Source organism: Lathamus discolor, chromosome 2 (assembly GCF_037157495.1).
Source record: "Lathamus discolor isolate bLatDis1 chromosome 2, bLatDis1.hap1, whole genome shotgun sequence".
Taxonomy (NCBI): domain Eukaryota; kingdom Metazoa; phylum Chordata; class Aves; order Psittaciformes; family Psittacidae; genus Lathamus; species Lathamus discolor.
This window is the reverse complement of record NC_088885.1, coordinates 71,358,354-71,375,182: the sequence shown is the minus strand read 5'-3', so window position 1 is coordinate 71,375,182 and position 16,829 is coordinate 71,358,354. Positions and strand designations below refer to the sequence as shown.

The 16,829-nt window shown below is 37.6% G+C and overlaps 1 protein-coding gene across 1 annotated transcript; it reads right to left on the bottom strand.

Moving 5' to 3' along the window:
* On the bottom strand, positions 1 to 16,289 carry EEF1E1 (eukaryotic translation elongation factor 1 epsilon 1). The gene is made up of 4 exons (XM_065667390.1): positions 16,110 to 16,289; positions 14,202 to 14,402; positions 6,932 to 7,027; positions 1 to 656 (listed from the first exon to the last, which is right to left on the bottom strand). The coding sequence occupies exons 1-4, from the start codon at positions 16,215 to 16,217 to the stop codon at positions 516 to 518; spliced, it is 546 nt and encodes a 181-aa protein (XP_065523462.1). The 5' UTR covers positions 16,218 to 16,289; the 3' UTR covers positions 1 to 515.
* Positions 16,290 to 16,829: the final 540 nt, after the last annotated feature.

Here is a 16,829-nt window from a genome sequence, read left to right as displayed (position 1 = left end):
GAGTTTTAAAATAATTTATTCAGTCACATAAATACTTTGTAACATTTGCATGTTCCCTTTTTCATATCCTTGGCACACAATATAGCTCTTAACTTTTACAAAACTATTGTAAACATCCATGGAAAATAAAATGAAAAGAAAGCATGACATACATAAAATTCAATAAATAGCATAAGGAGTGAATAATTGAAGGAAAATAAGTAATTCTTTCCTATAAGGACCATGTTATTACCCTCGAATACTTAATTGAAAGAACTTTTCATTTTCAAAAAATAGTTACTTAAAACTCGATTTTCATCTTTCTACCTTTGTTGCATTTAATCAGATACATGATACAATTTAATAAGTTCAAATTCTTGAATGAACAACAGCAATTCAATGCAATTCTATCTGAGGCATCAACAGTTTTGCTTCACATACAGAAGGTTACAAACCAGTATTTTCAAGTTAGTGGTTTTGGACAGTATAACTTCTAAACTCCCAAACACATTTCTGACACAGCATTAAGATTTTCCTTAATGAGCATTAGTGTATAATCTGTTTTTGATAAAGACTACATTAGACAGATGCTGCCGGACACCTGGATAATGCTGAATGTGGTTGAACCAACGAGACACATTAAGGTATTTCTCCTTTTCTTGCACTGTGAGATCCACCTGCATGGGGAAGAAACACAAGGCATCAATAAAACAAGGCACTGCATCATTAGTGTCAAACATGTGGTAAGGCAAAATAAAAGTGGACAGTTTTATAGCTGATTCCAACTTGCATAAAAAGTTGTTACAGTCCGGCAGTATTCTATCTTAACTTCACATATGAAAAATCACAACCCAAAACATGGATTTACTTTTAATTTACTCAAATGAACAGACCTGGTGGGTGGAATATATATTTGCATTATAATAATGGGTTAAAAAGGGTGTTAGCATGCTTGAATTTAATGCATCTGTCTATTTATGGGGTTAGCACACATTATTGGGGGTGCAGGGAAGAGTTCCACAACAGGCACTAGCCTGTCATATTAATCTAGTCACCAGTCTTATCAGTAAAGAAACCGCTTGGTATTTCAGGGTGTGTTATAAATACAGCAATATGTTTTTTTTTTTCAGGCAATTTCAGACTGGATAGAAAAGTTGGAAGTTGTTTTCTATTTTGAGCAGTGGTCAAACAATAGTTACTAAGAAACAGCATAGCTTAACACTCAAATGTTCAGACGTGCTAGCCCACATTGGCAGCAATGGAATGATCCAAATTACTACAGTAAACCAAACTGGAAACCTGTTCATACTTCATAAACTTATAAAAGTACTACCACTTACTCCTACAGTTTGAGGTCCTGTTGTGCTGTCAAGTCAACAGCATATGCACTTGTTTACTTTAATCCGAATCTAAACAGCTGCAAGAGCAGACGGGAAGAAGCCTCCAACTACAATATAGGTATTCCAACAGCTCCTTGAAACTGGAAATGTAGCCAAAATTCATCAGAAGCTTCAAGCCTACCTATACTTTTTATTAGAGGACTGGCTCAGATGAAGTCTTGTACTATTACAGATACTAACTATACCTTTTAAAGCCACCAAAGTTCACATCACCAACATCCTCACTGAAGTCTTTTATTACTTCAGAATTAAGCCAGCTGCAGAAGAACTATTCCTATCCTCTATCACCTGCATTACTACTCCTTGATCAGCAACTTTAGGTCTCCTCATTCCTCTGTTACGAAGTCAGCTTATCAATTTAGACAATCATGTGTTTCCTCACATTAACCCACTACAACTGAATTACGTATCGGGTAGTCCTCAAAACAGACTACAAAAACTGCATCAGGAACAAATGTGATCCTCACATCAACTGCCCTATCTCATGTCACCAATACTTAAACCAAGCAGCACAGGATTCACCTCACTTCATTTTCAGTTAGCTAAGTTACTCATCAAGCTTAACCTAGTCCTCTTGACAACACCTGCAGTCAATGAAAGAGGGCACACCTGTAGAGGACAGTTTTAACAGATAAATCATAGCTAGACATGCCTAATATTTAGACTGAGCTAATCAAGGTTAATCCCCTTCTCAAAAGCTAAACAGATGCCATATTCCTTATGCCTTGTTCTACAAAAAACAGATTTCATGGATAATGCAGGTACACTGCAAATTTCATCTTGGGCACAGGACACCTGGAAACAAATGTTGCAACAAACTTTAAATCACAGGAAGAGCTATACACATTCATTTACTCAGCTGTTTAAGTGAAAAGCTGGCGTTCAAAACTAACTCACATGTTACATTTTACCTGGTGCTGCACCAGCCCTTTCCTGAAGGAAAGCTGCCTGCAATATTTGCCCTTTTTCCTGACTGCTCTTTCAAACAGCCCAGCACTTGGCTAAGAACTGTAAAGATTTAAGTACGTAGTAGTAAAAAGAAAATACAGATATATACTAAAAGATGAGCTGTGGGAAAACTACAGAGGAAGAATAATTTCAAGGAATTGCAGGAGGAAGGAATTCTAAACCAATGCCACATACCATTAAAACTCTATTAACAGGAAGTTAAGAGCACAATAACTGCAGCAACAACCAAAAATCAGGTATCTTGTAGCTGCTCCTAAACCCAACTAGCTGTTCTTATAGAACTCACCTGCCACAATACAAGCATAGCACTGCACATGTATTTCCTCAACAACTTCTGCAATTTTGAACTGCCATGAACCTCAGTTAAGCAGCATGAGAAAATCTGAGTTTCTTCCTGCTGGCATGGAAATGTAAACACTATTCCTACAGCTGTATAGACTAACAGAAGTGCACAGACAAATCAATTAAAACACAGGCACTTTATTTTTTGCCGGGCTACAAACATAAAGGAGTCAATCAGCATTAGCCCAGTGGAAGAAAATGACACTGATAAAGGAAAAACTTCAGAATTTTTAAATGCATTACAAAAAGAATGAAGCTATTAAAATGCAACACTGAGTGCTTCACAAATTGCTTCAGCTTCTGCAAGTGCAGGATATCCATGACAAAACCTTCCATGCAGTACCATTTAGGGGAAAATGCTTTCATCATCTTCAGTTTGTTATAATGGTAGTTGGAGGCTAGTGTTTGGTATAAAGTTGTAGAACCATTTATAAATTAACATAGAGGATGAAAAGAGCAACATGTGTATTCTAAGGCCATCTAAAATTACTGAAAACGAAGAAAAATATTTAAGTATATGCAGGTAATAAAAATACCGTCAGCTTTAACTGTCAGTTGTGCACATGTAAAGTTATAATTACAGTGCTTTTTTTCAAACTCTTTAATGGGTAAGCACTTGGGTACGAAAACACTGAACTAAACTTTGGATTTTGCAGCAGGTACAGTATTTCCTCCCATAATTTTATACTGACAATTCTCAATCTTCATATTTCCCTGATGTAAATAAAAAATAAAGTCTGGAAAACTAGTCTTGCTCCATTTTGTTAGTGTAATGAAAAAACATCCAAAGGGCAAAACACACAGCTACTCTAATAACAAAAACCCTTTCTGTACTCTAGGCACAACAAGCAAGATATTTTTACTTATTTACATAATGTAGTCCATCAGCGAAATATATTAAAAAGCTCTTTGTGGCATGCTCTACTTTTTACTTGGAACATAACTCTTAGGTTAATTGTTTAGAGATCACTTCCATGGCGTTTTTTACAACACTGTTAGATGGGTATTTTCTGTTCTTCCTCATTAAATTAGATAATTCCCCCAAGTTAAGAAAGGCTGCTGTTCTGCTGTTAAAATAATTATTTGCTATTAAAGCAATTATTTTAATAGCAAAGCAGCAGACACTCAATTTGACAGGCTTTTTTATGTCATGGGGAAAAGAAAAAAAAAAAAAAGAGTAAAGTCTTTTATTCTTCCACCACAAAGCTCACAAAGGGTAACCAAAGTGGTCATCATACAACACAACTAGAAGAGTTTCTAGAAGAGCTATAAATATACATGCTTTAATTATACTTGCTTTCAGTTGCACTGGGGATGGAGGCATAAATTCCAATTCCCACACCCTGAATGTGCATGAAAAGTCCAAAAATACCTGCCTATACCTCAAGTTCTTCAGCATCAAGAAAAGGATAAGGTACAATCTCACTTTTTAAATTTAGCCTTTAGATATGAGGGAAAGATGGAAAAAAAACCCAACCCCAAACAGCTGAACAGTTTATTTCATGAAATACACGCACTTTTCACATAGTTTTGACTAATTTCCTGTTGTTGAAGGAACATGCTTAAAATTAAGTCTTCTCTTTAAAGTAAAATTGGTTTTGTATTCAGTTTAAGTACCATTTCTAGCAAAATTTTTTCAGAAGGAAAGCCGGTTACCTCATTACTAAAAACAGTGTATCAGTGGATATTAACAAAAATTCACAGCAATCTGTTTATTACAGGAAATGTTCATTATGGAAAAAATAAGTGGAAAACAAGCTCCTAGTGCATTCTCATTTTAGTTCAGTATTAGTTCTGATCTGAGGAGAACAACTTTGTTTTGTACTTGATTTGACCCCAAAACTCTGACTGAAGCATCTTCCATTTGCAGATCTGAATTTCACCCATAACTTATTTTCTAGGCCTTATTAAAGAAATTTCCAAGTCAGACATACATACTTCAGACTACCTCTGGTTCTGACAAAGTTTTGTATTGATTATTTCTCTTAAATAGAACTGAACTTGTGCTGTTTGAAAATACTTAAGAATAAAAACATAGGGAAACAAGTTCATTACCACAGGGGGAATTTAATGCTTACTGATTGCTTGAGCTATCCTTAAGCAATGCTTCCAAATTCATGTTTTCTCTGCAATCTATGCTTTAATCTAGTAGAACTTCATTGTTCATTATTCTTATCCACATATGTACTTAAGTAATCAAAGTGTCCAAAGACAACAATATTTATATCAAATACATGGAGACATGGAATTACATATGACAATGCAGATCACATTGATTTAAAAAAAAACTTAGTATCAAGCATTACACTTTTAGGGTGTTTGACCTATATTATGATGCAGAACAACAATGTATACAGTTTATTACAAGTGTATTTCTACACTCAAACTCAAGCCTGCAATAAGCCTGAAACACTACCTGTGAATCTGACTTTCATTAATGAAGGTGGGAGAAGGGAAGTAATACAAAGACATATGCTCTATACTCAGAAACACTACAAAAGGAAAATGAAACTGTGGGTGAAGAAGGACTGAGGGGTCTTAAAATCATTTCCAATTAAAGTCATGCCAGAAGATTTTTAATATATGAATAATACTTGGCTCATTGAGGACAATAGTGGTCTGCCACTAATACTTACGGTATTTTGTTACTAATGCACATGCTAGCATGTAGTTGCTAGTCTATCAAAAGGTAAGAGATTAAGCCTGAAGGTCATTAGCAGTAGTATTTTCAGATCGATGTTCTAAACAGCTTGATGGACAGCAAGAACTGCGGATCTCCCTCTCCGTGCCTCCCATTTCTACCTTCTCTCTTCAAGGATTAGAGGAAGCATTTATTGATATTTTGCACAAGGCTTAGTTGAAACAGTGATGCGTATGACAAACTGCTTCACTAGACCACATCACATTAAGAGATAGAGCAGCTTCCCCCCCCAGAGCTTAGGGCAGAGCTGCACCTCTGGATGTATTCTCCTCCCACTACAGGAAAAATAAAAAAAAAAAAAAAAAAAAAAAAAAAAAAAAAGAATCACAAGATTCTACAGTTCAAGTGTTTACGTTTATAGTTAGGAACCTATATTAATCAAGTCTGAAACCTTCAAAATACATGCAATTCCTAGCTAGCAGCTTCTAGATTTTCCACTTTATTTAGGACAGCCACCCCATTATTTGCCCTTTACACCCTTCCGATTCAGAAAATGATCTTTCATGAAGTCAAACATTTCAGAAACAGACGCTGAACTATAAACTTGTCCCAAGTAGTGTCTGGATGGTTGCAGGCACCCAGGAACACCAAGTCATTTGTTTCTACCATCTGTTCTATTTCCCAAAGCAGTAACTTGGAGCTTATCTTCTTGATTAGGTGGTCTACTCTAGAGCAAACTCTAAATTTAAAATATGCTTGATTTTCCTCTGCCTAAATTCTTAAAAAAAAAAAAAAAAAAAAAAAAATCATTTGAACTCATACTCTCCTACAGCATATACAGTCATTTTTAGAAAGTACTTACACAGTTTTTCTGTCTACGTATCGTATGTGAAGGGTAACCCATTTTGACACTCTAGTCAACACATCTATCCTACTACTGAAGATATTTTACAAGGCAAATATGGTTTAACAGAATTAATTCTAGGCGACTTACTCTAACATGTTTTCAAAAACCTTCTGAAACGAAGCTTCCCTTCCTGCTCCTCTGCTTCACACTTTCTCATTTGAACTTACTCCTCAACAGTCTAAGTTCTCATTTTTGGTAGTATTTCATTACTTGATCTTCCCTCCCCTTCTCTGCCTCAGCCTGCCTTTTGAAGTGTATTGTTCTTGCACTCTTTAATCAGAGTCCTATTTTTAATGGTATAACGTAACCATTCACTCAGCTGATTGAATTCACTGATTCTCAGACACACATGCATGTCAGAGGGACAGGTATTATCTCTGTTATGTAGAGATAACTAAAGGATTTGGAACACTACAGGTAATACATTTCTTTTTGACAGACCCATAGCTAATTATCAAAGTAAGTAAAAAAACTAAAAGAAAAAAAAAATAAATGCCAAACAAAATGCCACAAAAACAAACCCACAACTTAAACCCAAGTTTTATTTGAAGTTTTTTTGTATGAAATCTCTGAACTTTCATTCTGTGATTTTCACTAAGCAATTCAGTAGGTCAATTTCTACAACAATAAGCTGCCCTTTAGATAAACAATTATGACAGCTGTACATATAAAAATAATTCAAATAACACTTACCATGACATGATGCAATCCATAGTACATCAGAATGTCTGCTAAGGTAAAAATGTTTCCTGCAAGGTAGACTTTATCTTCAAGGTGTATGTTAAGATCCTGAAAATGAAAAAGCCATTGTACTGCTGTAGTATTGACGTCGTAAGACAAAATATTAAGGCAATTGTTGAAAATAACAGAAAACTTCCTCTGGAGAGCATGCACATAAAATAAATGCCAGCTTTAATTTATCCCTATTCAGCAAAGGAGAAAAAAAGTGTCAAGATAATAAACTATCATCCTTCTTTGACAGCAAGGATTCAATAAAATTTAAATGTTGCTCTCTAAACTCAATACTAGCCAGTTTGCTGCTGGCACATAGTTTTTTATAATTCTTCCCCTTATATCCGCTAAAATTTTTGTAAATACAAGTGTAATTTATTTTATATTCCAATCTGACTTCACACAAATACTTTCAAGTCTGTCTTCCTGGCTCCAAACTACTGCAACTCCAAAACCAAGACTTTTTTATTGTTAGCACATATGACTCAGAAGCATTGCTGTTAAAACATTTAACATTTGGTAAGTGGAAAATGCAGTTCTACAATCAAAGGAGAGTGCATTGCTCTTCCAGTAGCAGCTTCTCCTGTCCTCCAGGACTCAATGCAGCTGGTCAGCAGTCTGGAACTGCTACCCATCTCTTGGTATCATTTGACACCTGCTTTTATTAACACTGAAATCACTGCTAGCAACTCTTATTGACTGATACTGTCAATTCAGTTGTTGTCCAAGTCCCTTCAAAGAGAACACTGCTTCAGCATTTTAAGATCATCTCTCAACTATTCTGTATCAGAGGCTAAGGGTGGATAGCAGAAGGCTTCCATTTAGGTTCAGCAAGAAATTATTTCAAATTTGTAGTACTGAAAGACCCTTTTTCACATCTTTTTGTATGCAGTCATTCTTTGCTGCAAAACAGGAGGCTGACACACTTATTCTTTTTCAAGTGCATCATCACTTCTGGTAATACAGGCAGTCACACATAACCTTGCCCTCCCTCCTCCACATCTTACTTACTTCTGATTCAATTTATGCACCTTTCTGCCCCTACTTCACTTTGAAGAAAGAAACACAGCAGCAAAGTTACCTACATTAACCCTGATCCTAGCATAAGCAAGCTTTAGTTTTTGTAATCTGGAAGCTCTCCCTGATAGTATTCCTCTGCTCATTGAAAAATAATGTAGTAAATGCCCTCCTGTTTCCTCAGCAATCTCCTTAAGCCACCCCTCCCCTGCCCCAGAAACAGAGGTAAGAAACTCAAATATAACTAATATTTTTCAAAATGTCTCTGAAATAGTTTTTTGGTCTCAATTACAGCACATTCCATTTTAAGACAACCTTTTATTTTAAACAAAAGAGTCTAGGACAAAGAGGAGGGGGTTAATAATTAGTGAACAATTTAAAAATTTTATCTAGCCATTGGCAGATTGCAGTTATGTGGTTCCATAATTTTACTGATAAGAGATATCCTACAGTGCATATGTAAACCCAACCAAACACAAAACTAAACTGCTGAGACAAAGACATCTAACCCTGCATTTGATTTTAACAAGTCTGATTCCATTATGCCACCTTATTCTTTGATAAGCTCTTCATGACAGAATTCCTGTACTTCTGTAGTATTTAAACATCCTCGTGTCTGCTTTGATTTCTTTTATTAGAGCAAATCAGGGAAAAAATATTAACCCCTGCATAGTTAAAATTCTGTAAGGTCATCTGCCCCTGGCTATATAGCTTCTTTTCTTTAGACTGGTTTACTGCTTTGTTCATGTTAGTAAGCTCTCAGATTACTTTAATCATGTAACTACTATTCTGTGGAATTTCATAACACATCACAAAGACAAATGCAATGTTAAGAAAAGGTCTGCAGGAAAGAAAACCCCCAAATATACCTAGAGATCTGTCTACTAGGAAAAAAATAAATCGTAAAATCATCTATTGTGACACAGAATCTCTGACTGGTATTTTTCACTTTGACTAACCAGAAATTTAACATATAGTGAGAAGTAAGGCCACTGAAATTATATCCTCCCTCCCCTCTTTCTTCTTAGTCCAAGCTACAGACTCAGGATTTCATAAAGTAAAAAGCTCCTCATTCATGAGGGCACAATCAACACATATATTTCCCTGCTCAAAATTTTATACTGTGCATGTATACACAGAATACTCAACAATTAAAAAAAAAAAATCCTAGAACTTTAAAGTCAAAATAAACCATTACAGTGTGAACAATTATTTATTCTGGTTCATGAAATTTTACGAAGTCAGTTAACTGAACAAATGGAATTTGGCAAAAATGGCTTAGTCTTGGATAAATCAGTATTAGTTTTCAATTCTTTTCTTGAACATGTGCTTTCCTTCCATAAAACAGAGACAGATACTACAGTTTCATCCTGTAAGTCAAACTAATTCAGAAATGCACAATTTTTTCATGTGCACTAGGCACATCTAGTTAATCTTGCCTCATGGGTTTGCTTCCCATAGATGATTATATTATTGGCTGATAGCCAACTGTGTAAGAATTCTGTGTTAAAGTCAAGCTTTCATAAGTGACCACGGTATTAAATTGAACTAGTGTTGCTGTCCTGGAAAGATTAATGAAAACATGAATACAAAACTGCATATGAGTTTCTATTACATCCAGGAGACTCAGGTCTGTCATTTGTACCACTGTCTTTCATGTACTGAGCATCACTACTTAAACTGATTACATATATACAATCCCAATATTAAATCACTGAAATAGACTTGGAAATTGCTTGGAACTGTATGAACTTATTGTTGCAGCCCCTCAGAAAGCCCCTTGTCAAATTTCAAACAGGTATTTAAGGCATAACTGCAGTCTGATGCACTAGTATACACAGAACCACCACAGCAATTCAAATTCCATTTTTGGGTATAAGGGCAAAAAAGTAACAGGAAGAAGAGATGTTGCATTATTTATGGGCTGATGGATTCCCATTTCCTTGTTCTATGGAAAAGAAAAAAATCCAATTTATAGCCTATATCTGGAGCAACAGCTCAACACACCCCACCCATGGCACACTTCTGGCTACCCCACAGCATCACTTATTATCTTTTAAATATGCAATTTAATTATCTGTAATCCAAATTCATCCATTAAGGCAACTGAATCCCTTCCAACCACTACAAGTCAAGACAATAGCTCAGATACGTAACAGCTGCTTCTTACACGACTCAAGAACTGACAATGGATCTAATCATACTGATACTGTTTCGGGTATTTTGTCCACAACACACCACTGGTGTGCATATGTATGTCCAGCACATACTGTGTGTGCACAGAAGCACATCCTTGCAATCAGCAGTATTCTCAAGGTCATTTATACCCTAAATGCCTTTATATCTCATCATGCAAAAACAAAGAGCTGAGCATTCTCAAATGTGTCAGGAAAGCCTCTGACAATGCAGAACTCAAGAAAGGATTCTGCAGCCATACCCAAGAAAAGTAGAACTGCACTGCTGGGGCATAGGCATATTTTTTATTCTCACGCAAGACTTCTCCAACTGGCAAACTATGAGCTAAACCTGGTCTGGAAGAGTATTATATTCAATATACTGAGTTTCCTGTAAGAGACAGAAGATACTCAAGATACATTACTCAAGTAATCAAAATAGAATCTTTTACACCTGCAAGTGCACAAAAATATCCTGGTGCTAACAGAAAAGGGAGAGAAGTGAACACAAAAGCACTTGCTGAACAAGCTTGCCAAAGTTGGTAGGCATCCCATTTAGAAGTCTGTCAAAAAACAGTGTACAAGAACTGATTAATGGCATGGGCAGAGTATGGATTAACCTGCTTATGTATTTGTGGAAATAGTAATTTTTCAAACAAGGACATTAAATAAGAATTGAAACTCTCTTATTCAGATTTCTAATTGGATTTCATGTTTATAGCCAGACAGCACAGGAAATTAGGACAAAACCAGTTGAAATCATGGAGCATTTTTTGATTAAGACACTGAAAGCAGAACACAAAAATTCTCTGCTATAATTATTCTTCAGAATCTAGAGATTTCTATAGCAAGCTCACAGTTATTTAGCATATGCCCCTGAAAATGCAGTAGGGGGGAAGAACTCTCAAGTTTCAAATACCTAAAACTGTCAAGGCAGACATTCAAATCTCTTAAATTGAATTAATTAACACCTAAGTGGACATTTGATGGCACAAGTGTCTCACAAACATTCAGTTCCTTCCTGGAAGAGTAGCAAGACTGCTAGTTATCAGGTACAACTACTCCGTAATTTTCCATTTTTTTCCTATGAAGCTTCATTTACCATTAAACAAATATCAAAGAAGCAAAGGAAAATACCCTCTGATCCTGTGGACAGCAAAGTTAATATAATGCATTAGGTATTATGCTATCACCACTATTAACAACCATCATTCCTGCATATGTGCTGAAGAACAGCCCAGAGGTACTACTCCTGTTTATTTTGCTCAGTACAGGAGCATAAACCAAAAACCAAACTCCAAGAACACTTTCATTGGCCACTTTGAACAGCATGGCATTTGCTCTGAATGAAAATAAAAAAAAACCTGGCTGAGATGGTCTGGCTACTTCATGATTGCTTTCATGCCAAGTAAGAGTCAACACACCAGCAAGGACAACTTAAGAACCTATTTTCCTAAGGCCAACAGAAACCCCTTCCTAATCAAATTAGCAAACATTAAACCAGTTACTGACATTTTTTCAGAACCACATCACCTCAATTAAGGGTTAAACAGAGACAGCCTAAAGTTTATAGCAGAAGTAACTGAACTGTTTTTGGCAGCTTATTATAAATTGTGGCTCTAGCCTGCAGCTGTCCCAAGACTGCCATTGTGTATTCCAGACACGTTGTAAAACTACAACCTCAGACTTCCCTTCCTATTTTAGTTTTTAATTTTTTTTTCACCCGTACTCCCTCTTGGCATAGTATACTTTAATGGTAGGCTGCCTCTTTTTCTGATTAATCATGGTAGCAAGAGAACAAATTAAAAGAAAAAAAAAATTAATTGCTATACTATGAAATTATTAGTGCTGGAACAATTCCACAGCAGCCCTGTGTCAAAATAAATTCTGGTTATTCAACATCTGCTAAAAGAAGAAAAAAAAAATCCACTGGAAAATTTTGACATTGTAATACCTATCAGATAATACTTAAAGGCAGAGATTCTCCCTCAAGTGACGCCATTTGTCAGCAAGGAAATTTTGCTTTGTTTGGAAACACTTGATTTATTTACATATTTGTGTTTCAGTAGATTGTCTTTTCTACACTGCTAGTGCTTCTAAGACTAAAACTGGAAAGAGATATCAGCTTCAACATGAAACCATCATATCACTGTATCTGGTTTTAATACCCAAATGCAGTTCTGCAGACACTCACGTGTGTGCTGACAAAGGAGGTATCATCACTTAAGCCATCCAGAGCACATGTATTTTGTCATAACAAGACAGAAAAATTGCTTTAGTTTTTTGTATAATAAAAGAGCAAGAAAAGTAAATAAGTTATTTATTCTCATATGGTCTTCTCACAGTTTGGGAAAGAACAAAAGGCATCACCAGTTTGTTTGAAAAAATGACTGAAATTATGTAATACTTGTCATAAAGGTTTTTTTAAAACAACATTAATTACACAACAGGAACCTCTGAGGGCCACCCAGTCATACCACCTGTTCAAAGTACAGGTAAACCTGAAATTAAACCCTGATTAGTCAATGCCTCCTTCAGTCAAGTTTCGGAAATCCCAAAGGGTAGACAGTTTTCAGGTGGTATCTGTATAGTAACCATGACTGTAAAGGTTTTGATAGCATTTCCATGTAGAAAATAAGAGCAGTTACGTTACAAAAAGAGAAGCGATATAAACAAACTGATGCTTAACCGATGGAAGATATCACATAGCTACAATGAGATCGATAACTCAGATTATCTTGGGTGTAAACGAGAAAAACGGTTCTTTAAAGCTTTCACCAAGTTGATCCTTGTAAGGCAGGCATGACATTCAAAGTCCTCAAGATCAAGGAGGCTGTCAGTTTGAAAAGGACAACAGATTACTAACAAGGTTTTGCTTGGCACAATTTTAAGATGTAAGATCTTTCTTGACTAAGTAACACAGCATGTTAACTCTTGAATGCTGCTTCAGTTTATCTTTGGTTTCTGCAATAGTTCTAGTTGACTCAGACTTGCCACACCTAACAGAAATCAGAAGCGTTAAGACTCTGCTAGCCTCATGTAAAATCAACCTTCCTAATACCTCTCATGTCACAAAGCTATTTCTAAACCTGGACTCAAAAGTAGCACTGAGCATTGCATACTTGCCATCTAAAATACACCTTTAAAATTAGAAAAAATAAACACTTAAAAAACTGATTGAATTTTACTAGTTTCATATACACTTATTAAACACAGCCCTTAAGACTTAACAGCGTAAATCAAATTTTCTTTTCAAGCTCTGTTCCCACAAAACTTCAAAAATACTTATTACAAGAAGTAAGGAGGAAATAGAGTAACTTTTGCTATCTACTCCTTGCCATATATTTCTTGCTCAAATAACAGTGTGACCCTTGAGATCCTCTTTTATGTTTCCACCTGCTTAAGAGAAAGTAAACTTCAGAGTACAAGAAGCATTTACTACAGCAGACTAAACCCTCCATATAAGGCAGCCCTATGCGAAGGGTAGTTTTGCAAAGTTCCTTTATGATTTCCCTTTCCAACACAGGAATTCTGTCCAGTAACTCCTTTTGATATCAGTATCAAGTACTGCAACATAAAGTATGGCCTGTATTCCATAATTACCAAATCAGTAAGAATTGCTCTTAAAACAGTCAGAGCAGTGTTATCTTGAAATACAGTATCAACTTGTTTTTAACTGAGGCTTAGGAAGATAGTAGGAAAGCGCCATCTTACATGGCAAATACAAGACTAGGCAGCTGAAAAACCTCTAAACTATCTGAAACACCCTGGGTAGTTTCCAGCACTACAGCCGTAAAACACTTAGAGCTCTGCTTCCCATACTTTACAGTTGAAGCTGTTTTCCCTCTTGTTTCAGATTGTTGGGGTATTTTTGTCAAGAAAAGTGAAAAGCAGCAAGCAGAATAAAAGCTAGTACTGAGAGATACTGCCAAGTTTTCACCATTTGCTCAGTTTTATTACTTGGTTGTTCACACACATCAGCACTGTAATTTTCTTCATTCACTCCAAAATTCAGTAGCAAGGTAATTAATACTCCTTACCTTCAGAATTATCCTAGTATCTTCTTTACTAGAGCTTCCATCTACTTGAGTCACTCTATATTCTAACCACTGCTGGACAACAGCTTTCTCTTCTGCAGTACTTCCAAGCAGTTGCTCTTTCTTAGCCTGTTTAACTAAGTAAGCAGCTATGGTCATAATTCCTGTCAGACCAGGTCCATTGTTTGTCTGAAGAACAGGAACCTAGAATAGAAAAAAAAAAAGTGCAATAATAATACACTTTTTTTTTGTTGCTCTTCAGAAGGATCTTGAAAGCAATATATTGGAATTCAGAAATAGTGATACTAAAGGTTGTAACATTAAAACCACATGTATATTCTCTTCTTACCCTTTGGGGTGGTATATTTTCATTTTTTATAGAAAAAATAGCATTGAACGTGCATAAGCCAAGATACTTTTAGCTCAAATTAATCAAATTCTGCCTCTACTAGCAAGAAACACTATTGCTTATTCTAACACTGTCAGAAATGTAATGACCTTTTAACTTACTTTCAAATTCAGGACTCTAACTTAGGATTGTAAAGTCAGCAGCACCCAATTTCTCTCTGAGCAGATCACAGCAGCAAGGCTTACCAAAATGCTTATTCATATTTACTATTCTATTCCCAAATGCTCTGACAGAAGTTAGTAATTCACTGATTATCAGGGGAGGACAACACAACACACCTCTAGCTTTAACCATGTCTTTGTTAGTGACATCAGCACACACTAAACTGCTAAGAATTAGAAATTAAATGAATTGAAACTGCAACAGACTAAAGTCCATTCAGTCATTTACAACACCAAAAGACAAAAGAAGCTGATTAAAATGCAATACTTTCTTTTTTCAATGTATCTGACCACCTAAAGGAGCCTCTATGTTTGGATTTAATTAACATAAAGTACAAGCTAATATCATGATTTTCATTTTGCAGTTGTGCCAAGACTCTGACAATTATTCACTTTTTTTCTCTCAACATGCAGTCTGGAAAAATACAGATCGATCTAGTTACTTTATTTTTTCAGACTTCTGCTTTACAGCAACAGCATTAAAACACCCCTCACGTTGTCAAATAATTAAGGAAGCTTTTGCAACCGAAAAATGCATATACAAATATTCAGGACTTTAATCATAAGCAGTAAAGTCAAGGGGAAAAACCCCTACAAACCAACTAACACAAGGCAACCACACACCTTCTTTTCTATTATCTTTTTCCAAAAGCACCATGTAAAGGCCCTTAAACATACATAACACTCTCAGCCCCATATTACACTTTTCAGGCCTAAGATGCCTCTTAAACTACGGAACTTAATGTTTCTGTAAAAACTTCAAAACGCCAAGACTTCTACTTAAAAGAGCAAATTATTTAAAAGCAACAACTCCTCACTACAGATACCTTCTTAATACTAAAACCGTATCTTTTTTCCACGCAATTTAACCACGCCAGCACAAATGTAACTTGCGATGGCACAAGAAAAGCACAGGGAGGAGCGGTGTAAGAACAAGCACATTTTAAGCCGACACCCCTCCAACGACAGGCAATATTCCTTCCACAGGCGGAAGAAAGAAGTTTCCAGAACCTACGAGTAGGTAGCGAAGCCCTACAGCCACAACCTAGGGCGGGTGATGAAGGAAGCGGCTCAGGGAGACAAAATGAAACCCCCGCTCAAGCGAAGAGTCTGACGGAGCCGGGATGGGCAGCTGAGGCCGGCACAGGGCACGCCCCCCCCCCCAACAAACAGAAGAAGTTTGGCGGAGTCTCAGCCACCGTCGCAACGGCGGAGAAGGTGATGATCTGGCGGGGCCGGGCCGAAGAGGTGGGAGGGGAAGCGGCGAGGTAAGAGACCGCTGGGGAAGAGGGTGGGAGGGTGGACGCCCGCCCGCTGCCAGCCCCTCCTCGCTCCCTTCACCTTCCGCTCCCCCTGGACGCCGTACTTGCTCCCTTTCGGCAGGCCCAGCAGCTTCTCCAGCAACACCAGCTCCTCCACGCCCGGCCCCGGCCGCGCCGCAGCTGCCATCTTTGGCGGAAGACCACCTGGGAAAGGAAGGAAAGACGCAAGCACAACCTGACAACAATCTCCAATCCCATTGGAAAGCAGAGCGACCACACCTCCGAAGGAACCGACACTGCTAGTGGCCAGAAGGTACCGGACAGCCAATCAGACGCTCGGAGCGCAGCTAACGCATGCACTAAGCCGCACTTTGCGTTGGAAACCGTTCGGGGGCGGGGAAAAACGGAGGACCATGAATTACGCATGCGCATAGTTTCTCCCCCTCCAGTTTGGTGTACGCGGCGGGCCTAAGCCACGCCTCCGGGGCGTGACCTCAGCCGGGGGCGGGGCGAGGTCGGAAGGACCGCGGGGCCAGCGCCGCGGCCCAGGGGCAGTCGTTGGGCGGCGGTCGGGGGCCGGAGGTTCGGTCTATGGTCAGATCCCGGCGGTGGGGGCCGAGCGGCCTCTCAGAGCAAGGCACTTCTCGGCCGGCCCTGCCAGGGTTGGTTTATAGCTCGGGATGGAGATAGCCTCCGTTTCTAACGGGAACAGCGGCTGCTTCCTTCCCGGAATGGGGCAGGAGCTGTTGATGGGTTTGTCGCTGTGCCTCTGGCAGAGGACAATAAAGGTGCGACTCCC

Excerpts from the sequence above, each read along its gene's own strand:
- EEF1E1 (XM_065667390.1), bottom strand. The coding sequence starts at position 16,217 with ATGGCAGCTGCGGCGCGGCCGGGGCCGGGCGTGGAGGAGCTGGTGTTG. Across the intron at positions 7,028-14,201 it reads ATACTAGGATAATTCTGAAG|GATCTTAACATACACCTTGA; the intron begins GTAAGGAGTATT and ends TTTCATTTTCAG. Across the intron at positions 657-6,931 it reads ATGGATTGCATCATGTCATG|GTGGATCTCACAGTGCAAGA; the intron begins GTAAGTGTTATT and ends TTCCCCATGCAG.